The 24,944-nt window shown below is 45.9% G+C and overlaps 1 protein-coding gene across 1 annotated transcript in view; it reads left to right on the top strand.

Moving 5' to 3' along the window:
• The first annotated feature begins 230 nt into the window (after positions 1-230).
• TNS2 (tensin 2) overlaps positions 231-24,944 on the top strand; it is a 336,420-nt gene continuing 311,706 nt past the window's right edge. The window contains exon 1 of the mRNA XM_030198195.1: positions 231-460. Within this exon, the coding sequence (XP_030054055.1) occupies positions 392-460 (69 nt within the window). The 5' untranslated portion in view covers positions 231-391. The remainder of the gene's footprint in view (positions 461-24,944) is intronic.

Genomic DNA, 24,944 nt, shown 5'->3' with positions numbered 1-24,944 from the left:
AGCAAAATGTTTTCCAAGCAGGGCTGAGATATGGTTTGAATTCTTTCGTTCCACTTTAGGCTGCCACAGTCCCAGTCCCCTCTGCGGACAGGGGCTTATTTCACACCTGTGTTTGGCCAGGAGCGAGAGCTGTGTATGAAATGTCCACGTTTGTTCTGGCCAAACATCTAGCGATTATTAAATGTGCGCTGCTGAGGAAGGGGGTGAGGAGACAGGAGGAGAGTAGAGAGTTAGTGGTGAAGGAAGGGGGTAAGAAGGGAGCAGCAGAGGGAAGGGAAGGGGCGGAGGCAGGGAAGGAGGGCGGAGGTAGTGGATGCAGTATGAGAGGGGCTAGAGATAAACAGCTGGCAGGCATCGGGGCTGGAGCTGACTCCGGTGCCCTGGGAGCTCTATGGGTTGTGCCGGGACCTGGGACTGCAGCGGGGGCAGTCGGAGGGAAAGGAAAATGCGGCTCACCAAGGTGAGGAGAGAGGAGGGGAGGGAGCGATGATCTCTGGCTGCCTCCTTCACTGCTACCTAGAGGGGCTGAGAGGGGTACAGGGTGCAGCCTAGAGGGAAGGGGGAGGGGCGTGGGTGCTGTCATTCAACTGATTACAGAGCCAGCGGCGGGCCCTGAACAACTGCCCTGTCCGTTCCTGGTAGTACTTTTCCATGCTGTTGTTGCGAAGTTGTTTGTGCGCACACACTAACATGTCCCTTTCGCACCGGCTTTTCAGGAGCCTGTCACGAGGATCCCAGCGCTCCACCCTCTTTCCCGGCTCTTTCCAATTTTGGGGGCATGGTGGAGTGAGGGTCCCGGAGACTACACGGAGCCTTTCATTTAGGATTGCCAACTGGCTCCAGCTTTTCGTGACAGGGCCCAGTTCATTTTTTTTTTGTTACCAACTTGTAGTTGGTTCTGATATTCCAGTGCGGATTGACCCTGCCATGAGAAGCTGCAGTTACTTGACAACAACCCCATTTCCATCCCACCAGTGACAGAAAACTGGCTGAGCTTGCTGATGGCGATGGGGGTGGGGTGGGGGTCGGTAGAGACGTAGCATGGCACGTTTTTATATTTTAGGGGCAGGGTGAGGGGAAACTCCCAGAAGCTCAGCCAGTTCTCTAGTCTTTTTGCCCCGCGCTCTGCAGGCTACGTTCTTCCTTTCCCTACCACATCTTTCTCACCAGCATTGCTTGTTTTGATCCATGTGCAGAATGTCAAATTTTGAATCCTGGAGGGAACAGCGATGTTTTATGTGCAACATATGAAAGAGTAGGGGGATGCTGCTGCAAGGCAGGCAGGACTGAGGTACATGGCCAGGGTTGACTAGGTGCGTTGGTAGAGCTGTGTGGGACTCAGAACGCCAAAATAACCATATTTATTTATTTGAGATCAGTGGTGGCATTGCCGATTTTGGTTTCCAGCAATTTAGTATCCCTCAGCAAGTAACAACCGGCCCTGTCATGGTAAAAACTTCGCGAGAGCGGGTTTAAAAGATGTCTAATAACACTGTTTCCACAACATCTGCCAAAGTATACTCTGCTGGCAGGCTAATGTTGAGGGCAAGACGGATTCGCATGGGAGGCGCCAGAGGAGGGAGCTGAGCTGTGTTTGGGTTTGTTTTTTTTTGTGCAGCTCCAAAAGTGGGACCCTGGATGTATGGACGTGACTGCGTCTGCTATGTACTCACTGTCCCATTCTGCCTCCCAGACAATCATGCTCCCACACTCCTCACTCTGTAGCACATTTTCTTTTCCGTCCCATAGTCTCTCGACCTGCAGAAGGAAGCTCTCTTTCGCAATGCTTAGTGTTGACAAGAACACTATCAGTAAATCTGAGAGATTTAGATCATTTTCAACATACCCTGGCATAGGAGTGAGGTTTATCCCGGCACTGGAATGTGCAGACCGGGCCTGTTACAAGACATTGCCCAATGGTCAATCTGGCACACATTCCCTGTCATATGCACACTACTACTCTCTCATGCATTGGCTGTCACACAGATCGAGTTCTGGCCCTCTGTATCACAGGTTGTTTCACAGTTGCCTCACACAGATCTTCAGTGCTTTAAGGCCCCGATGGTCAAAATTCCGTCGCCATTCCAAATAGTGCTGTAAAAATACCGCCGGAACAGCGCAGAAGAACAACACCCCAACGCTCAACGCTAATGAGATGCAAATATAGATGCATTCATACCATTGTGCGTTTGGGAGTTCAGCAGGAGGGTTGTGCTTGGAGTATGTGCAAAAGACTTCTGCAGTAAGCTCAGCTCCTGTGCACATGTGCCTGGTAAAACCCTAACATGAAGCGCACATTAGCGTCTGTTTTCTGCAGCCTAAATATAAGCATTTTTTATATATGTATATATTTTGTAGCTTGGAAGCTTATATTTAGATGTGTAGGAAACAGACGGCAACGTGTGCTTTCACTTTGGGTGCTTTAAATTTTTTTTAGCATAGACGCTTTAACAGACGCTAATATGTGCTTTCGTTTGGGTCTGCTGTTTCTCATGACCAGTGCTTAAGGGCTTGCATGGGCTTTCTTCTGCTACCAAAAGCAATCGAAAACCGGCAGATTTTGCAGAAGGAAGCTTGAGAATCATAGGAAATCCCTTAATTCCTGCTCTGATCTGGCATTATATTTTGCAGTGGTAAGACAGTTTTGTTCACTTTTTTCTGAACATTGGAGAGGAATACAAAATGACCTCATTAACATGAGCTGGACCACATTTGCATGCTAACTGCACTAGTGCTTGGCGTGCTCATTGTTTCCTGCGCTAGACCCCTCTGAACCTTCTGCGCAGGTAAATGTGGGCGCAAGTACAAAGTTATTGGCCTTTACTTTTGAGTGTCGGAGCCTTGGTACACTTCATTTTTCTTTGGTGGTTATAAGCATCTCGTGTACATTTTTTAACTTCAAAGTGCGCTATTTGAATATAGTGGTACATAAGAACAGCCATACTGGGTCAGACCAATGGTCCATCTAGCCCAGTATCCTGCTTCCAGCAGTGGCCAATCCAGGTCACAAGTACCTGACAGAAACACAATTTGTAGCACCATTTCATGGTATGAAACTCAGGGCAAGCAGTGGCTTCCCCCATGTTCATCTCAATAGCAAGAGCGTAGCCAGACACCCAATTTTGGGTGGGCCTGGACACAAGATGGGTGGGCAGAAGAACCTCTCCCTGTCCCACAGGTGATTTGGTCTCTTCTTCTCTCACCTGCATGCCATATGATCTCTCAAAAACATCTCCCCTCTGCATACCTTTTAAATAGCAGATTTTCACCAGCAACGAGCAGCAACTAATACACCCTGCTCATGTTGGTCCCACGCGAACAGTATGTATCAGTCGCTGCTTGCTGCAGGCAAAGATCTGCTATTTACAAAGTATGCAGGAGAGACAGTTGTTGGGAGTTTTCAGCAGCTGGGGCTTGGGAATCTCTGCCAGCCACATCATAGGTGTGCTGCTATTGGGTGGGCCTGAGCCCAAAGTGTGTGGGCCTAGGCCCACCCAGGCCCACCCTTGGCTACGCCACTGCTCAATAGCAGGCTATGGACATTTCCTCCAGGAACTTGTCCAAACCTTTTTTTTAAACCCAGATACACTAATTGCCATTACCACATCCTCCGGCAACGGGTTCCAGAGCTTAACTGTTCTTTGAGTGAAAAAAATATCCTATTTGTTTTAAAAGTATTTCCTTGCAATTTCAATGAGTGTCACCTGGTCTTTGTACTTTTTGAATGAGAGAAAAACCGATTCACCTCCACCCGTTTCACTCCATTCAGGATTTTGTAGAGCTCAATCATATCCCTCCTCAGCCATCTCTTTTTCAAGCTGAAGAGCCCTAACCTCTTTAGGCTGCACCATAAATAATTTAATAAGATGTGCATAAATAAAATGTAATGTAAACAATAGTAATCATATAAAAAATCTCAATAATTAATCATAAATAATTGACAATGGAAGCTGCATTTAATGCATACCTAATGATGGTATCTAGTTCCAAAGTGACAGAGGTACAAAACCATCCCATGGAAGAAAATAGCTTCCTCTTGAAAAAGACAAATCTGCTAAAAACTAGATGCAAAAGCAATAATACCCATGGTAACATTTTGGAAAGAAAACTGTGAAGCTAGATGAAAGATCCTAAATCATCAACAGATGTCTTGAAAGTCAGAGCAAATAGGTGATTTTCAGCATGACAAACACACAAAAGGTTAGCCCCAATGCTAGGCAATGATAAATATAAAGGTATAGTTAGCAACACACACGCATATGCATATAAGAACATAAGCATTGTCATACTGGGTTGGACCGAAGGTCCATCAAGGCCAGCATCCTATTTCCAACAGTGGCCAATCCAGGTTACGAGTACCTGGCAAGATGCCAAAACAGTACAATACATTTTATGCTGCTTATCCTAGAAATAAGCAATGGATTTTCCCTCAAGTCCATCTTAATAATGGCTTATGGACTTTTCTTTTAGGAAATTAACCAAGCCTTTTTTAAACCCTGCTAAGCTAACTGCTTTTACCACATTCTCTGGCAATGAATTCTAGAGTTTAATTACACATTGAGTGAAGAAATATTTTCTGTGATTCGTTTTAAATCTACTACTTTGTAGCTTCTTTGCATGCCCCCCTAGTCCTAGTATTTTGGAAAGAATAAACAATGATTCACGTCTACCCGTTCCACTGATTACTGCTGAGCTTTGCCTGGAGTTGTTCTGACATACAGTGGGGGAAATAAGTATTTGATCCCTTGCTGATTTTGTAAGTTTGCCCACTGACAAAGACATGAGCAGCCCATAATTGAAGGGTAGGTTATTGGTAACAGTGAGAGATAGCACATCACAAATTAAATCCGGAAAATCACATTGTGGAAAGTATATGAATTTATTTGCATTCTGCAGAGGGAAATAAGTATTTAATCCCTCTGGCAAACAAGACCTAATACTTGGTGGCAAAACCCTTGTTGGCAAGCACAGCGGTCAGACGTCTTCTGTAGTTGATGATGAGGTTTGCACACATGTCAGGAGGAATTTTGGTCCACTCCTCTTTGCAGATCATCTCTAAATCATTAAGAGTTCTGGGCTGTCGCTTGGCAACTCGCAGCTTCAGCTCCCTCCATAAGTTTTCAATGGGATTAAGGTCTGGTGACTGGCTAGGCCACTCCATGACCCTAATGTGCTTCTTCCTGAGCCACTCCTTTGTTGCCTTGGCTGTATGTTTTGGGTCATTGTCGTGCTGGAAGACCCAGCCACGACCCATTTTTAAGGCCCTGGCGGAGGGAAGGAGGTTGTCACTCAGAATTGTACGGTACATGGCCCCATCCATTCTCCCATTGATGCGGTGAAGTAGTCCTGTGCCCTTAGCAGAGAAACACCCCCAAAACATAACATTTCCACCTCCATGCTTGACAGTGGGGACGGTGTTCTTTGGGTCATAGGCAGCATTTCTCTTCCTCCAAACACGGCGAGTTGAGTTCATGCCAAAGAGCTCAATTTTTGTCTCATCTGACCACAGCACCTTCTCCCAATCACTCTCGGCATCATCCAGGTGTTCACTGGCAAACTTCAGACGGGCCGTCACATGTGCCTTCCGGAGCAGGGGGACCTTGCGGGCACTGCAGGATTGCAATCCGTTATGTCGTAATGTGTTACCAATGGTTTTCGTGGTGACAGTGGTCCCAGCTGCCTTGAGATCATTGACAAGTTCCCCCCTTGTAGTTGTAGGCTGATTTCTAACCTTCCTCATGATCAAGGATACCCCACGAGGTGAGATTTTGCGTGGAGCCCCAGATCTTTGTCGATTGACAGTCATTTTGTACTTCTTCCATTTTCTTACTATGGCACCAACAGTTGTCTCCTTCTCGCCCAGCGTCTTACTGATGGTTTTGTAGCCCATTCCAGCCTTGTGCAGGTGTATGATCTTGTCCCTGACATCCTTAGACAGCTCCTTGCTCTTGGCCATTTTGTAGAGGTTAGAGTCTGACTGATTCACTGAGTCTGTGGACAGGTGTCTTTCATACAGGTGACCATTGCCGACAGCTGTCTGTCATGCAGGTAACGAGTTGATTTGGAGCATCTACCTGGTCTGTAGGGGCCAGATCTCTTACTGGTTGGTGGGGGATCAAATACTTATTTCCCTCTGCAGAATGCAAATAAATTCATATACTTTCCACAATGTGATTTTCCGGATTTAATTTGTGATGTGCTATCTCTCACTGTTACCAATAACCTACCCTTCAATTATGGGCTGCTCATGTCTTTGTCAGTGGGCAAACTTACAAAATCAGCAAGGGATCAAATACTTATTTCCCCCACTGTATATCTAGATGACTAATTAAGGGGTCCTTTTACTAAGCAGCGGTAAGCACTAACGTGTGTTTCCTGCACGCCAAAATGCACTACCACAAGCGTTCTCAGGTGTCATGTGGTAGTTCTGGCATCTGTGTACACTTCCTAGATGGGTCTGGGGGCAGAGAGTAGTCGTGCCCAGTGCTAATTGGTTAGTGCAGCTACATTGCTGTGTGCCTACCGATTAGTGCATGGTACGTGATCCCTTTCCACCTGCTAAATAGGTGTCAGTAAGGGCTCATCTGCTAACGGGGGAAAATGAGCACATGTGGGTACAACAAGCAGGAAAAGAACCTCTACAGGAAAGCAGGCACAACCAGGAACAAGTAGAGGCTGATCAAAAGACAAACAGACGTTATGGTTACAAATATCCCTGCACCAGCAATCATTTGCCTTTCTCTTTTTGTTCCAGTTTTGTGATCCTTTATCCCTGTTAAGTTGATACGTTCTCCTCGACCATGTAGTTGACTTTTAATTGGTTCCTATGAATGAATACTTTTTTTGAATGTATATGTGTATTTTAATCTATTTATATAGTCCACTGGTTTATATTTTCTTTTACTTTTTATCTTTTTGTTTTTTATTGATCTTGTTTTTTTATTTCTGTGGCTTTACATGTATAATTACATATTTTAAGTATACCTTTGTAATACTGTTTTTATAACTTTTTGTTATTAGTGATTTGTTGTGACCCCTGAGGCAGGCGGTTGTCCTGCCGAAACACGGCCAGTGTCGGGTCCTCCCACTGGTGCTGTGAATAAAGTGTTTAAAGCAACATCTCCTGTGGTGGTTCGTCTTTTGATCAGCCTCTGCTTGTTCGTGGTTGTGCATGAAATTAGCGCATGGCCATTAACTGAGGACATATAAACTCAGCCATTTTACAGCTTCACTAAAAGAGGCCTCAGCATGCAGAGAAACCCCCCACACTAGTGATAGCGCAGGCCACTTTTTAGTGCAACTTGGGCCTCTAAATGTGTGCTGGCAAGTGTGGGGAGAAAGAGGAACAAGACATATCAAACTTGTAGGTTTTCCCTCCATGGGCACACAAAATACACAAATTCATTTCTGCAATTCAGTACACCCACTGCCACATTTCATCCACTTTTCTGCATCCATAATCCAACACCTACCAGCTACCCTCTGTACCGGGGGGGGGGGGGGGGGGGGGTGTGCAGGAGTGTTTGGGACAGGACTGTGTGTTAGAAGAGAGGGACAGAGCATATATTACAGGCATGCGTTTGTGATTTTAAGCAGATAGGGCTCAGAATAACTGAATGTATTATTAAAAAATGATTTTTAGAGCCTGTTCAAAATCCTAGCTAGTCTGTGGTACTCACTTCTTCCTGTGTTCTCAGATGCAGCTCTAGGGCGGTGCTTCTTGACCTTCTCCTGGAGGTACACTAGCCAGTTGGGTTTTCAGGATTACAACGTGTAATAAACCATAAACCATATATGTAAATCTATGCACTATGTACTCATTGTGGTAAGGGGTGCTTTCAGGACAGGGTTGAAAAGCACTGCTGTAGGGTCCTCACCTCATCCGGAATGGAGCACATGGGCTGTGAAGACCCTCTGTCCGTACAAGCTCCGTAAGTAGTTTTATTAATGTAGATCTGAGCAGCCCCAGCATGCATAGCCCCCATGAGTAGTGGAGGGCATTGGGATGAAGAGGAGTCAACATTTCAGATTTTCTGAAGTAGAAACCGTGTTAATGAGCATATCCTGGCTATTGGAAATTATGGTACATGCAGCTTTTTTGAGGTTCCAGGTTTGCCTGCACAAGAGGAATTTCCTGTGTATTGTGTATTCAGCCTGCACCTTACTCTGTGTGTCTACATGTGTTCTTAATAACTTTTGTGTGCTATGCTATTTAGAACCTAGACCGCTTTTCAGGCCACATCAGGGTGGATACAAGGAGTCTGACAGGATTGTGATTTCTGGATTCTTGCATATGGAATGTAGGCTTCTTTACTTCTGGGTAGAATTTTTCTCTATTTAAAGTTTTTTTTATACTTGTCCTACATCTCAATCGGTCTGCAATACACATAATAGCCATAAAGCCATACTTATTACATAAAAACACATAAAGTTCACATGTACTGCCTGGAAGCAGCCGTTAATCTGCAGGATAGTTTATTAAATCAAGAAACATTATCAAATTCAGCATGTTGGTAGAGGCAGCATGACGAGCTCTTCCAGCTACAGAATCTTACAGTCGATTCAATTTGGTATCTCATTAAGAGTCTACATCTCCTTGCATCCAGCCCTCCTGGCCAGTACCTGGTTATTGATGCTGTTTACTATGCAAGCAGAGCTCTCCTTCGTTAATAGTTAAGCTCATTTAATAACTTGCTTTACCTACAGGGAGGTCAGAATCTTCTATGATGTCACCAATGATGGGATATTTACTGAGGTTTTAAATCTTGAAATGTCTTCTGTCTTCATAGGTACCTTAAGTGTAACTGTCTCTTGATTAGGGAGAGGGTGTGTGGAAACAAATTGCTCCACCCTCCCCTCACAAAACTATTAAGGTTTGGTACAATTGTATGTTAAATTGCTTTTATTTTTAAATAAATAACATTTATTTTAAGGTGGGATAGGCTGGAACCTGTTAGATGTCACATCATACTCATGTACTCGGTAAAGTCTCCCCCTTCCATAGCTACAAAGCTCAGGGTTCAATCTTTGGCTGCAGGGGCCCAGTGAGTGTCTTTTCTTTTTGGCTAGGAAGCTCGGAGGTGGCTGAGAGAACCTTTGGTTGTTGGTATGGGACTCTCTGGATCTTTCTCAGCCTTGCACTCATTCCTCTTGGCCAGTTCCAGTTGACATCCTTCAGTCACTGAGGTTTGGCAGTGGAAGAGCTGACGTCAGCCCCAGCCTGCGAGTGGAATCTGGCTTTGATTTCCTCTGTCCCCGGTCTGAACACACAACTTCTCTCTCCTTCCCCCACCTCTCAGATCAAGCAGCTTAATGGATGTGACAGTGTAGGTGTTGCCAAAGTAAGATATTTGGAGGTGTATTTTCAAAGCGTTTAGACTTACAAAGTTCCATAGGTTACTATTGAACTTTTTAAGTCTAGGTGCTTTGAAAATGAGCCCCAAAATGATTAAAATGAAAGAAGAGACTATTAATAATACAATTAAAAACTACAGAGAGCATCAAGGACAATGACAATACTTTCTTCTCCCTACTTGCTTTCTGCACCATTCACCTACTGCACATTTGTAAACTCATCTTTATTACATGATAAAATATCCCAAGGAGCAAACAGGATGTGTGTAGTGGTTGAAATCGGAGAATAAGTGTGAGAATACTTGGCCACCACCTTCCTTTTCTTCTTCATCTTCCCTAATTCAGCCTCTCCCCTCCTTGCATGCTTTTTCTATTTTGGCAGCCACAGCAGGGGGGAGGTTAGGTAGAACAGAATGAGTTGAGGGATCTTCACTCTGAAGTCTGGAACTGTCTCTTTCTGGTTTCCTTTTGCCTACTCATACCCCTACCGAGCTTCACAGCAACACAATGGGGCCGATATTCAGACCGCAGGAGGCAGCCCGGTCAGTTTATTTTTGGCTGGTTCCAACTTAACCGGACAAGCTGATATTCAGCACTGGATGGTTGAGTTAGAACTGGCCAAAGATATTCCACGTATTGACATGGCCATATTTGGCCGCTAAACGTGATGGGCGACACACTGAAAATCGGCGGATAACCGGTTACATCATGCAATATAACCAGCTAGGCGCTAACTGGCAATATTCAGCGGGCAACAGCTGGCTATCTGTTGCTAAATATCGCTGGATAGTTGGCTAAGTACCACTTAACTGGCCAGATGCTGTTCCTGACCAGTTAAATGGGTTTGAATATCAGCTGGCTTGTCCCTTGCTATGTTCCCAGACCATTGGGGTCTTTTCCCCCAGGGTTGTTGGTAAACAGCAGGAACACCCAGACAGCCAACAACTTGTCTGAAGATGCTAATTGCATGGGGCCCTCTACTAGTCAGGGACCCAGTATCCCAAGCACCCTTGCGCATCCCCCTCGTGCTTCCATGGGTGCATGGGCAATACCTGGAGCAATGGCTGCCGAGACATGCAGACAGTGTAATGCAGCAGAAGTGCAGATGCAAATAAGTACAACTGCTACCCCCATGGGTGAGTGGATGGTACAGGTAGCAGCAGATGGCAGTAATGCACAAGCATCTGATAAGGCAGTGGCAGCAAAGGGGGGAGGGAAGAAGCGTAGTTCACGAAAAAGAAAGCACAGGGGCTCATCTAGCTCTAGCAGTAGTAGTCCTAGTTCGTCTAGTGCTTCCACCTCAGACTCATCCTATGACAGGAAAGGGGACATTGGGCGGAGACATGGACAGAGGCCCATTGGCACTCGCCTTCTTATCGGGACTATGGGAAATGGGACCAAAGAAACTGAGAGAGAAAATGCATAGATATTTTCCAGCTCTTAGATGAGAAACAGTGAAAAAAGGAGGAGGCTGAGGATAGGGGTAAGAAAGCCCCGTGAACCATACCTACTTGGATGATGGCCTTCCTGTGAATTACTGATGTGATTAGGCAGTATGATGCTAATCAGGTCGACCCCCATGTTAACCTACATGCACAATATCTTGGTAGTTTACAGGGATTCTGAAGGCAGTGTGCGGCTCAAATATGAGATGGCTTTTCGTGAGGCCATGGAGGAGAGCAAATTAATTACCTGGGGCACCACATGTCATTTTATGGCTGCAGCATATGACCAACAAGATACACACGGTTGCAGAGCAGGGCAGACCCTTTCAACAGGCTGGCACATTCGTCGGATTGGCCCAGTACACAGGAACTAGGTAGGATGTCTGCTGGAGATACAATAGGTCCACATGTAGCCATGAATGTAAATACAGACTGCTTGTCAGACCTGTGAGTTCTTGTACCAAGTAGAGCGCTGCTGAGCCCGGTACTCGGACCAGGTTCTGCTTGACCGCCAGACAACCCCGGGTTTCACCTGCACTGGCTGCCATTCCCCAGAGGTTGAGCCCCTAGGTGCGGGCGGCCTGCAGGGCTTAAGAAATGGAGCAGGAAGCGGGGTGATGAATGTGACAGCCAGACAGGCAGCAGGCAAGAGATTGATCCAGGTACAGGCAGAGTCAGTAGGCAGGCAGCAGACAAGAGAGTAATCCAGGTACAGGCAGAGTCAGTAGGCAGGCAGCAGACACAAGAGTAATCCAGTTGCAGGCAAGGTCAGGAGGCAGGCATCAGACACATGAGTAATCCAGGTACAGGCAGAGTCAGTAGGCAGGCAGCAGACACAAGAGTAATCCAGTTGCAGGCAAGGTCAGTAGGCAGGCAGCAGACACGAGAGTAATCCAGGTACAGGCAGAGTCAGTAGGCAGGCAGCAGACATGAGAGTAATCCAGGTACAGGCTAAGTCAGCAATGAAGAACAAAGTAGAGGAGAAGTAACACCTACCAAAGTAGAAGCCGAAGCAAGGAGTCTAGGGAGAGCTCAGCTGATAAAGTGCTGGCATCTGACATCAGCAGGGAGAAGGGGCAAAGCCATAGGACAAGAGCAGGGGAAGGAGGAACCGGAAGACCAATAGGAGAGAAGCAAGAGAAGCCAGGCAGAGGAAGAGCAGACCCAGGTGGGTGGAAACAAAGCAATCAAGGAGCCTGGAAGCCAGGCAGAGAGAGAGAGAGAGAGCAGAGCCAGGTGCATGGAGGCAAAGCAATCAAGGAGCCTGCAGCCAGAGAAGAACTACACACACATGGCTCAGGGCTGTGCCAGTCAAGTGTACGTGTCGACGGGACACTGCACAGCCTGAGGACACCGCTTGCGTTGAGGTAGGGGACATGACACTGCTCAACCTGTGGAACCACCCACCCTGCTCGCAAATGCCCCAAGCGGGCATCTGACAAAACACTCGCCCAGCCCTCATATAGGGTTCCACATCCGTAAGGCCCCATCCCCAATATCTTTGGAGCACATGAACCTCTGACCCCCTGGCTACTTTAATATCCCAAAAGACAAGCGGCCAATGCCATTCTGGAGGGATTCACCCAAGGTTTTTGGATCCCTTATTTGGGCCCATTAAGGTTTCAAGGGGTTAGGAATTCCCCCTCGGTCATGTCAATGACAGAGGTGGTCTGCAAAATGTTGAGGAAATTCAATTAAGTATGATTGAGGGCCCCTTCCCTGCCCCCTTTCAACCTCATGATTCTAACTCCCTCCTGAAAGTGCCCTCCGCTCCCACCCCCCCCACCCCCACTCTCTCCTCAATCACTGGCTAACTATTTCTGCGACAAGGTGCAGAAGATCAACCTTGAATTTACTACCAAGCCACCTCCTCCTCTTCACCCCCTAACCCACTCCCTCAACCAACCACCCCAGGCCTCCTTCTCCTCTTTTCCTGATATTACCAAGGAGGAAACCGCCCACCTTCTCTCCTCCTCAAAATGCACCACCTATCCCTCTGATCCCATCCCCACCAACTTACTAAACACCATCTCTCCTACTGTCACCCCCCCCCATCTGTCATATCCTCAATCTCTCTCTCTCCACTGCAACCGTCCCCGACACCTTCAAACATGCTGTAGTCACACCACTCCTCAAAAAACCATCACTAGACCCTACCTGTCCTTCCAACTACTGCCCCATCTCCCTCCTTCCCTTCCTCTCCAAGATACTTGAACGCGCCATCCACAGCCGTTGCCTTGATTTTCTCTCCGCTCATGCCATCCTCGATCCTCTTCAATCCGTTTTTCGCCCTCTACACGCGACAGAAACGGCACTCACTAAAGTCTGTAATGACCTGTTCCTTGCCAAATCCAAAGGTCACTACTCCATCCTCATCCTCCTCGACCTGTCCGCCGCTTTTGACACTGCCAATCACAATTTACTCTTTACCACACTATCCTCATTTGGATTCCAGGGCTCTGTCCTCTCCTGGTTCTCCTCTTATCTCTCCCACCGTATCTTCAGAGTTCACTCTCATGGATCTTCCTCTACCCCCATCCCGCTCTCTGTTGGAGTTCCTCAAGGGTCTGTCCTTGGACTCCTTCTCTTCTCAATCTACACCTTTTCCCTGGGTTCACTGATCTCATCTCATGGTTTCCAATATCATCTCTATGCTGACGACACCTAGCTTTATCTCTCCACGCCTGACATCACTGCGGAAACCCAGGCCAAAGTATTGGCCTGCTTATCTGACATTGCTGCCTGGATGTCCAACCGCCCCTGAAACTGAACATGGCCAAGACCGAGCTCATTGTCTTTCCACCCAAACCCACTTCTCCTCTCCCTCCACTCTCTATCTCAGTCGATAACACCCTAATCCTCCCCGTCTCATTTGCCTGCAACCTCGGAGTCATCTTCGACTCCTCCCTCTCCTTCTCTGCGCATATCCAACAGACAGCCAAGACCTGCCGCTTCTTTCTTTATAACATCAGCAAAATTTGCCCCTTCCTCTCTGAGCACACCACCCGAACTCTTATCCACTGCCTCATTACCTCTCGCCTTGACTACTGTAACCTACTCCTTACTGGCCTCCCACTTAGCCATCTATCCCCCCTTCAATCCATTCAGGACTCTGCTGCGCGTCTTATCTTCTGTCTGGACCATTATATCACCCCTCTCCTCAAATCACTTCACTGGCTTCCGATCAGGTACCGCATACAGTTCAAGCTTCTCCTACTAAACTACAAATGCACTCGATCTGCAGCCCCTCATTACCTCTCTACCCTCATCTCCCCTTACGTTCCTACCCGAAACCTCAGCTCATAGGACAAATCCCTCCTCTCGGTACCCTTCTCCACCACCGCCAACTCCAGGCTCCGCCCTTTCTGCCTCGCCTCTCCCTAAGCTTGGAATAAACTCCCCAAGCCCATACGCCAAGCCCCCTCCCTACCCATCTTCAAATCCCAACTCAAAACCCACCTCTTCAATGTCGCTTTCGGCATCTAACCATTATACCTCTATTCAAGAAATCTAGACTGCCCCAACTTGACATTTCGTCCTTTAGATTGTAAGCTCCTTTGAGCAGGGACTATCCTTATTTGTAAAACTGTACAATGCTGCGTAACCCTAGTAGTGCTTTAGAAATGTTAAATAGTAGTAGTAGTAGTTATTCCCAAAAACGTGACAGGAGATAGTATAAACTCATTCATAATCTGTCCTACTGGAAAGGAAGATCTGTCAACGATTTCCTCCCAACAGAGGCATGCACGGCAGGCAGCCACCTGGGTCTCGCTGGGAGAAATGTGCAAGTTTATTGGATGGGCTGAGGGGGAATATGGTGGCCTCAACTTCTTCCTGCCCTCAAAGCATGTCATGAGGAGAAAGAACACTCAAGGGCCATCATCGTACAACTTGGGGACAATAATCTGGGGGCTTGGTCCTGTGTCCAGCTCGTGTGTGTTGCCAGATGGGATCTCTCTGAAATCGCTTCATTATTTGAGGGTATATGCTTGATGTGGTCCAACATCATCCCTTGTCGGCGATGCATGCACCTGAAGATGTGGGGGCGGAGGGAAGAAGGTAAACGGACAGCTGGGAGTGTGAACCTGTGGATTGGGAGGCTCTCACATATAATGCTTGATTGGGTAGACCCCAAGTGTACTGGGCTGTACTGGAAAGATGGAGTACACTTGTTAGAGATATGCAATGAACTTTTTAACAACAATGTGCAGGAAGAGTTGGAGAGGGTATTCTAATATATTCCAGTATGTTAGTCACAGACTACAGCTAGTTGTGGAGGAGTCCAGGGCAAGTCTGCAGAACTACCCCAGGCTGTTGGTGGGTATACCTGAGCCAGAAGGGAATGAAATGGACTAGAGACAGAGACTGACTGCGAGAAGGGTGCCCTGCTTGCAGGACCAGTGTATCTCTGAAACAGTACACGGCTCATGCTGGAGCTTCTTTGGGTGGTGGTCAGAACCACCTTGCTTCATGGCGGGTGCCACTCCCCCATCACGCCCACTGTAGGAGATAATGATGGCCTTGCTGGATTGCACAGTGGGCCTGCATATTGGTTAATGAAAATGTACTAGATGACTCTAGGTTGTTTTCTTTGCATGTTTGTCTCAATAAAGCTCCAACCTACTGTTTTACCTATAAGAACTGTGTGGTCGGTAAATCCTGTTGAGGAAGATGGGACAGGCATGAGTCAAAAATGTCAGGGTAAGGGGAGGGTCATGGCTGCTTATGTTATGGCAGCCATAGCAGGGAGACGTTAGGTAGAACAGAGCACAGGGCACTGATAAGAATGAGTTGAGGGATCTTCATTCTGAAGTCTGGAACTCTCTTTCTACTTTGATTTTTACCTTCCTAATATGGCAGGTGCTTGTGTTCACCACCAGGTGGTGCTCCACGACAGCTTCACAGAATGGAAAGGAAAGAGGATTTTGGATTTAGCTCACACCTTTGTCAGTTGTAGCTGCAAGGAAAATTAGGTTCAGGTATTTTCCTGCCCCCTGAGGGCTTACAGTCTGTTTTTAGATGAGGCAATGGGGAGTTAAGTTACTTACCCAATATCACAAGGAGCCACAATGGGATTTGAACCAGGTTTCCCTAGTTTTCAGCTTGCTACTCTTACCATTAGGCTCCTCTAAGGAGTGTAGAGCTGCTGTCATGCATTGAATGGATTTTTGGCAATTTTCAGGCATCTGACTTTGTGTGATCCAGTCTTAGAGTCCCTGCCTCTCAGAACTGGCTTGGACTGAAAGCTGACATGGATGGAGGCATGGGAGCCAACTTTTCAAAACAAATGGGGCTGCTAAATTCAAATTACCTCTCCTTAGATCCATCAGTTTTCTTTTCTCAATATTAGAGGCATTGAAACACCCACAGCACTCAAAGAGCTGGTATCTATGGGGGAAGAGTTTGCATAGGCAGCAAAATGGGGTAGGCAACAGGGAACATGACCCTACCAATATTTTGCTATTCAGCCTATGCAGCACTGTACAAAAACATAAAATAGAGTCAGTCCCTGGTCAGTAGAGTTGACAGTCAATAGGACAAATGATTTTTAGTAATCATTGGCAGACCTGGTTAAGAGCAATAAACTGTTGAAATGAACTGAGCTAGAGGAAGGCTTAGGAAGGTCAGCGAGCAGAAAAATAGGCAATTTTATTTAAACGAGAAAAGTAGGGCTATAGCTCTCTGAATGTTTGCGGTGGTCTGGCCTGAGCTGTGGCAATGGTTGGTTATGGGGGCAGCCAGGGGCACAGAAGTGGCATGGTGACCCCAAGGAACGTTGAGGAAAGCTGTAATTCAAGGTTTTAAACATTGTGGTTGGTCTGTGGCCATGGAGTGGGCGGGGAGATGGAACGGAAGGAGGTTAGAACATTAGAACACCCCGATTCGGCTCAGATGGGTCATGTGCAAATAAATTTGAGGCCACTGTTGATAACTGAATTGCATAATTACTACTGATCGTCCCCTATTTAATAATGATTTTAATATTCAACACCAGTGTTGCTAATAAAGTCTCTGTGCTATATCTACTTCAAAAATCCTGACTGAGTAAAATGTGAACTATTTGGGTGGCTCTAGAAAGGTGGTCAATTGACCAGAGACCAGCTCACTGTATGAGTCCTGCTGCATCACACATTTCTCATCTGTCAGAAGCTGTGGGCACTCACATTGTGCTGGCTTTGCAAATTCCTCTCTGATGTAATAGATTGCTGAAGATTAACAATACTATTAATTGACATCTCTGTCAAAAGCTGCAGCATGGCAGGTTGGGTAGGTCATCAGGAATTAAAAAAAAAAAAAAAGTAATTCTGTTTGTGGGCCAGCAACAACATTATGGCCTCTCCGCCAAGATGTTTTTCCAGTGGCTGTAGCTTTCTCACTGCCTATCTGAGGGATTTGAGGTGGATTGGGATATAGCAGACATATCAAAGTTACAAGCTACCAAATCCGCTTTTTTATATGGTTCTTCAGCCACATGGGGGGGCCTTAAGATTTTGGGACACATAACCAGTTTGGGAGCAAAAATTAGAACATGACTTTTCCCCTAAACAACGGGAAGAACAATATTGGAGTAAACTTATTAGGTGTTCAAGATCAGCTTTGCTTAGCCATTTGCTAGCCATTTGCTTTTTCTTGCTTGTGGAGCTGTATGAACTCTAGTGAAGGTTGGCAAGGTGATAAAGTCTACAGAGACTATAGGGCTCATTTTCAAGAGATTGACGTCCAAAAAGTGACATAAGTCAGCATTTGGACATTTATCTCACAGAAACGGCCAAATTAGGATTATCAAAACCTCTTTTTGGATGTCTTTCTCTGAAGTCCGTCAGCAGGACGTCCAAATCTCAAGGGGGTGTGCCAGGGGCATGTTCAAGGCAGGACTTGGGCATTCCTAAGACATGGACGTCTTTCAGCAATAATGGAACAAAACAAAGACGTCCAAGACTAAAACTTAAATGTTTTGAGCTAGATCTGCTTTTATAGCAAATAGCTGCAGTGGAAATTGAACCCACTTCCCCAGGATCAAAGTCTGCTGCACTAACCAATAGGCTACTCCTCTACTCCACATAAGAGATGCCCCAAATTACCAGAAGACCACTGGAGGGACTCGGTGATCACCTCCCTTACTCCCCCCCAGTGATCACTATTCACATGCTACCCCAAAAAATGTGATTAAAAATATTACTTGCCAGCCTCTATGCCATCCTCAGATGTTATACTCAGGTCAGTTAGAATAGCATGCAGGTCCCTGGAGTAGTCTAGTAGTGGTGCAGTACACTGCAGATAGGTGGATCCAGGCTTCTACCTCCCCCTACTTGTTACATTTGTGGAGGAAACTGTGAGCTCTCTAAAACCCACCAGAAACCCACTGTACCCACATATTGGTGCTACCTTCACCTGTAAGGGCTATGGTAGTGTTGTACAGTTGGGGGTAGTGGGTTTTTGGCGGCTCAGCAGACAAGGTAGGGGAGCAATGGTCAGTTGTGTACCTGGGAGCATTTTATAAAGTAAGGAGCAGTGAACTTCACTTTAGAGTCCGTGCTTCTTCTGTTAAATGCTCCGACAATCAAGGAGGAAAAAAGCCTTAAAGTGCCTCGGTCCTTTCAACTTCTTACTGGCAATAAATGAATCCCGTTGGCCAATTACTTGGTCTTAAGGGGATTTAGTATTTATCATGGGCAAAAAACCTCCTCAATGTCAAAAGGGCATATATAGAACTGGTGCTGTGGGCATCTTTTTATCTTAAACTTTGCCTCTCTAGACGTTCTGCATGCACTTTCTAACAAATATTAATCAAGCAAAATAAACTTAGCTTGTGTTGGACTTTCAATTGGAATCCACAGTTGCCACATCAAAATTTCCCTTGACCAACGGTGGCCAGCGTTTCGCTGTGCTATTTTAACAGACTGTAGCTGCTTCAGGGTCCATACGGGAAATAACTGTGGAGATATAAACAGACTACTGTTAAAATAGCACAGTGAAATGCTGGCCACCGTTGGTCAAGGGAAATTTTGATGTGGCAACCGTGGATTCCAATCGAAAGTCCAACACAAGCTAAGTTTATTTTGCTTGATTAATATTTGTTAGAAAGTGCATGCAGAATGTCTAGAGAGGCAAAGTTTAAGATAAAAAGATGCCCACAGCACCAGTTCTATATATGCCCTTTTGACATTGAGGAGGTTTTTTGCCCATGATAAATACTAAATCCCCTTAAGACCAAGTAATTGGCCAATGGGATTGATTTAGTGCCGGTAAGAAGTTGAATGGACCGAGGCACTTTAAGGCTTTTTTCCTCCTTGATTGTTGGAGCATTTAACAGAAGAAGCACGGACTCTATAGTGAAGTTCACTGCTCCTTACTAGACAGTGGAAGTTTAGCATAGTATAGTATTTACTCAGTCACTCCCACTACCACCTATTGCAGATATAGAGCATTTTATAAAGTCCACTGCAGTGCCCCCAAGGAGGCCCTATTGCTTTCCTGGGATGTCACTTTTCCACTATTCTACCTGATGCCAAGCTTTCTATTTTTTTTATAACATCTGAGCCTTGTGTCTACTGTTTCTCATTAGATTTGGGATTTGAATTCAGATCTATAGATGAAAAGGAGGTCTCATTACATATATCTAAATACCAGAGTGCTATTTTTCCATACTTCATAGCAAGAGTGTACATTCCCTAATTACCTGTCCCAATGCAACTGAAGCTTTTACCTCCTCAGTGCATGTAAATGATTTCATCCCTGTGTGGATTCTTTGATGCTGTGTGAGGGTTTCTTTCCAACCAAAGCTTTTACCACACTCAGGACATGTTAATGGTTTCACTCCTGTGTGTATTCTGTGGTGTATTGTGAGGTTTACCTTCTGACCAAAGCTTTTACCAGACTCTATACATGCAAATGGTTTCTCTCCCGTGTGGACTTTCTGTTGCACTTTGAGATTTACATTACAACCAAAGCTTTTACCACACTTTGAACATGTGAATGGTTTCACTTTATTGTGGATTTTCTTGTGGATTTTGTACGTTTTGCATTTGGATGTATATTTGAAAATGAACCAAAATAAAACATCCAAATAACAAAACATTTTCCCAAACAGCATTTTCAAAAGGAAAAGTTAGACTTTTTTTTGTAGAAAATGACCTTTCCTGTTTTGATTTTGGTTGTGTTATAAAAAACGTCCAAATTCAGACTTAGATGTCATATCCAAAAATGCCCCTTGTGCATTTGACTTGCCCAAAGTCACAAGGAGTAGCAGTGGGAATTGAACCTATGTTGCCAGGATCAAAGCCCGCTGCACTAATCATTAAGTCACTCCTCTGTTTTGGATGTCTTGCATTTGGACGTCTTCTGTTCGAAAGTGGACCCAAAAAAAAAGGGCGTCCAAATCACAAGACGTCCATAGTATTTTCGAACACAAAAAATAGACGTCCATCTTTTTCGAAATGACTTTCTTTCCTGTTTGGAATTTAGACATCTTTGTAAAAAGTCCAAATTCTGATTTAGATGTTTCTTTCGAAAATATCCCTCAATGTGTTGGTCCTGTGAAAGGGAAACAGGTACCCTTTCTCACATGCTGCTGACCTACCCCAATCTGACTCCCTATTGGAGACTGCTTTGGCAAAGGATCTCCACTATTTTTAATTCCTATAATCAGGGCTTTTTTTGTGACGATACGCACCGGTACGGTGTACCGGCACCTTTTTCCACCTGTCCTGACTTTGAGCTGCGCTCTCGCTCTCTCTCTCTCGCCGCTGCCTCTGCCACCAACGGTACGGTAGCTGTCCTAAGCATCTCTCTCAACCCCCCTCCCCACACCCCCATACCAGTTCCAATTCAACTTTCGAGCACTAACAGAAGCAGCGTTTCACATTTAGCTGCCTGTCCTGCATCAGCCCAGGAATCTTTCTCTCTGCCGCGCCGGCGTGCCCCTGCAGAAACAGGAAGTTACAGAAAAGGGGGCGGAGCGCAGCACGGCAGAGAGAAAGGACTCCCGAGACGACGCAGGGCAGACAGCTGAATGTGGAACGCTGCTACTGTTAGTGCCAGAGAGGGAAAATCATTTTAAAATGTACTTGGTAGGTGGGATGCATGGGGAAGTGTTTACCGATGCTGGCAAGGGAGGGAGCGCAGAAGAGAGATATGGGGAGGGAGGAAATGTTCATTTGACCTGTGCACAGGGGGTGGGGGCGCAGGAGACAGACATCCTGGACTCGAGGTTAGAAAAAGCGGGAGACTGCTGATGGGGTGAGTCTATCACACTGCTTCACCCAAAACAATTCCAAACGCTATTGAAAACAATAGCAAAAAGATAATAAGAAATAAGGGACTGCCTATGCCTGTCCATCTGTAAAAGGTTTAAAGCTGTCCTAGTTGGATAGACAGTGTCTTCAAAGGTGGAGGAGAAAAGATTATTTTTTAACTTATTGGGCACCTTTTTAATTTATTTGAAAGCTTCCCATACTGTATGTAGATATAAAGAAACTGTATTTTGTGCTCATTTTTCTACACTGTCCTATACAATACAGTTGGCAAAATTTCAGTGAGGATAACCTGTTTCTTGATGGGTTCATCTTAACTGTTGTTGTAATCTGCCTTGGGAAGCCTGGTATAATAAATATTGGAAGTACAATTAAAATCTCCATTCATTGGGACACATGGAATCGCATCTTCACCTAGACATAGATGGAGAGGAAAGCAGGAGAAAGAGAATTGCTGGACATGGATGGCTGGAGGGGTGGACAGGTAAGAGAGGAAAATCGCTGGACATGGAAAAGAGGAGAATTGCTGGACATGGATGGGAGGGGAGGGGCAGGGGAGAGAGGAGAATCGCTGGACATGGATGGCAGGGGAAGACAGGGGAAGGAGGAGACATACTGGATATGGAAGGGAGGGGAGGTCAAGGAAGAGAGATTCGCTGGACATGGATGGAAGGGGAGGGCAGGGGAGAGAGGAGAATCGTTGGACATGGATGGCAGGGGAGGACATGGGACATATGGTTACAGGGGAGGGAAGGGAGAGGAGAAATGCTGGACATGGATGGAGGGGAGGAGAGAGGAGAAGTGCTGGACTTGGATGGAGGGGAGGAAAGAAAAAAGAAGAAGATGCACATGGATGGAGATGAGGGAAAGGGAAGAGAGGAGAAAAACTGCACATGGATGGAGAAAATAGGCAAAAGCTGGATCCACGTTATACCTCCTCCAGTCAATTCCACGGAGGAGGGCCCAGCTTTTACTTATGGATGTAGGGCAAGAAATGAAGAAGAAAGGAAGAAAGTAAAGAAATAATTGGAAAGGAAGCTCTGGAAACGGAGTTAAGGGAACAGATAGAGAGCAGTAGAATCAGAGACTGGGACCAATATGGATAGAAAAACAAAGTCACCAGACAACAAAGGTAGAAAAAAATCATTTTATTTTCATTTTAATGTTTGAAATATGTGCAATTTGAGAATTTACATCTGCTGTCTTATTTTGCACTGGGTTTACTGGAGCTGTAACAGCTTACAGAAATTATTTCTAATGAAAAAAAATCACGTTATTTTTTTCTCCTATACTAGTATAATATTTTCAATGATGTCTGTTTATATGCGCCTTAGCAGGTATAAGGGGTGTTGCTAATGTGAGTGTGGCTAGCATATGGGTGGAGCCATATGCGGTGACCCCACCCATAGTGAGTACCGGCACCTTTTTTCCTACAAAAAAAGCACTGGTTTGCGCACTCTAAATTATAGGATTCTGGGGATTGCCTGTAAATCACGCTCCTTAGGGCAGTCTATCCTTGACATCTCTTGTTTGTACCAGAGGTATTGAAGGATGAAAATGATGTGCCCAAATTCTCAGGTTCTCAGCCTACTGCTCAAGAGGTGCCAACCAGCCCTAGCAGGGAGACTTTGTGGCTAGTTCTGTTTTTGAACATGTATGCCGATTCAGTGTGCTATTTGTAAACTCTGATGCTATCCGAAATCAGTGCTTCAGCAGAGCTTCCAAGTTACTCAGTGTCAGGAGGGAGACTTTAGGCCAGTCCCGGATTTTTACCAACCTCATCCTGATGCATTATGCGACCTTCAGCTCTGATTTTAATGGGTAGAATCTGGGACTGCTTTGGGATGTAAGTTTGAAACAAGAACTAGCCAGAAAGTCTCCTTCCTGGAACCGAGTAACTTGGCAGCTCTGGCTACATGTTCAATAATGCACTAGGAGAGGGTTGTCTGAAATCCAGGACTGGCCTAAAATCTAATCTGCTTCCTGGAACTGGGCAGCTCTCCGGCTCTAACCATAAAACTACTCTATTTGAAGCATATGCATTTCTGGTCCCTATGCTCACTCACAAACTATTTTTGCCATTACGCCTACAGCTAAACTCTGCACTTTCCATGCTGCTACTGGAGAGATGAAATGTAAGAGGGAACACCATGAATGAAGATTGGGGGCTGGGGGAGGAGTGAGAAAAGTAAATGGGGCTCCATGGTAGAGGGGCCAACAAATGTGTGTTTGCTTAGGGCCCAATATTGTGTTAATCCAGCCATGACCGGCTCAGGGGTACAGCTCTGCCCCTGCCTTCCCTATCCCCATGTGTACCAAAAGCATTTGCAAGCTGGCAGGAACTTGTTGGTTCTGATTTAACCCCTTGTCAACCAGCGATAACCAGTCATGCCTTTCTCATTTATTTTGAAGGTGTATGGGAAGAAAGAGAAATGTTTTGCAGAGTTTTGTTATCTAAACAGTCCTGAAACCTGAATCTTGAAACAATGGTTGGCTTGAGTAGGAGCCAAAGCAAGCAGTGGTGACTGCAGTGGAGCTCAGGAAACTCCTTCTGTTTGAGGAAAAATAAGCTGACATCAGTGTTTCTGGATGGGAGATTTCCACAGGGAAGTCCAGGTCACAGCCCCCATGAACAGCAAGGGTTACCTCTTAGCATCCCCTGCCCTCTTCCCTTTGTCCCCTCCCTGCAACTCTCCGTTATCTAGGGGTGTGGAGTTTAGCTGATTCCTCAAAGGAAGCAGCTGTGGCTTGTGCACAGCCCTGTTCCCCTGTGCAGGAAGAGGTGTGCCGTGGCCTGCACTTCCTCGGAGTCTCAGAGCAGGGTCAGCACAGCAGCTTAGTATGGTGGAAGGGGGGTGCTGGGAAGCCTCTGACATTTTGCATCCTGGAAAAGGCGGTCCAGACAGGGGAGAGGTTGAGGGGAGGGGGCAGTTTTAGCCAACTGCGCCATTTTGGAGATATCTTTGAGATCTGAAGCAATAGGCGGGCACGCTAGGCTATTCTTGCTGGTTGTTGCTTTCATGTGTTTGGCATTTCTGCATGTTCCATATTCTTTGCTGTTTCTCCTTCCTTACATAGCTTCTGCTTATGTCTAGAACTCATCAGGGAGCCATCATACATGGTCTCCATTTATCACCGCCCTGGGTGAATCTCTTCATAAAGGCAGTTAATAAATCCCAATAAATATTCATTCCCATCCAGCTCTCATTAAGAAACACACTCTGTTAAGTGGAAAGAGCATGATCAGAAGGGGATTAGTAAACTTTAAAGGAAAATTGGCTGTAGTGGAGAGGAGAGTCAGTGAAAGCAGACATCTTTTGCTGGGTACAATAGAATTGGAGGGTGATTGACCAAGGGCAAAGGCCGTAAACCTATGAGGCTATGGGGTAAAAGCATGACCGTTTACTGAGGCAGCAGTATTCAGTGTCCAGGTGCAACAGAAAGTAGACAAGACTGTGGAAGTTGATGTGCTGCAGCCTACTCTGTGTTGTTTCTGTAGTCTGTTTACTAGGTGTACACAGCTCTCTACAAATACAGTACATATAAGAGGCACGGCCTTCTCCACAGAGCAGTAGCATAGCCAGACAGCCAGTTTTGGGTGGGCCTCAGCCCAAAGTGTGTGGGCACAAAATTTTCTCTGCCCCGCCCTATCCCCACCTCAAAATATAAATTACACTTTCGCTGAAGGTGGCCAGAATTCCCTTTTACCAAGCTTGGTAGGCAGCAGCAACGTCCCTAAGCCACTGATGCCAGCACCCCATGCACATTTATTTGTCAGTGGCTCAAGGATGCTGTCATCGACTGCAGAGTTTGGGAGAAGGGAGTTCTGACCATCTTTGGATGAATTCTACACCTGGGGATGCTTGGGGATCCCCACCAGCCATATACAGCA

Source organism: Microcaecilia unicolor, chromosome 3 (genome assembly GCF_901765095.1).
Source record: "Microcaecilia unicolor chromosome 3, aMicUni1.1, whole genome shotgun sequence".
NCBI classification, from domain to species: domain Eukaryota; kingdom Metazoa; phylum Chordata; class Amphibia; order Gymnophiona; family Siphonopidae; genus Microcaecilia; species Microcaecilia unicolor.
The sequence above is the reverse complement of the archived record's forward strand: the minus strand, read 5'-3'. Positions and strand labels throughout refer to the sequence as shown.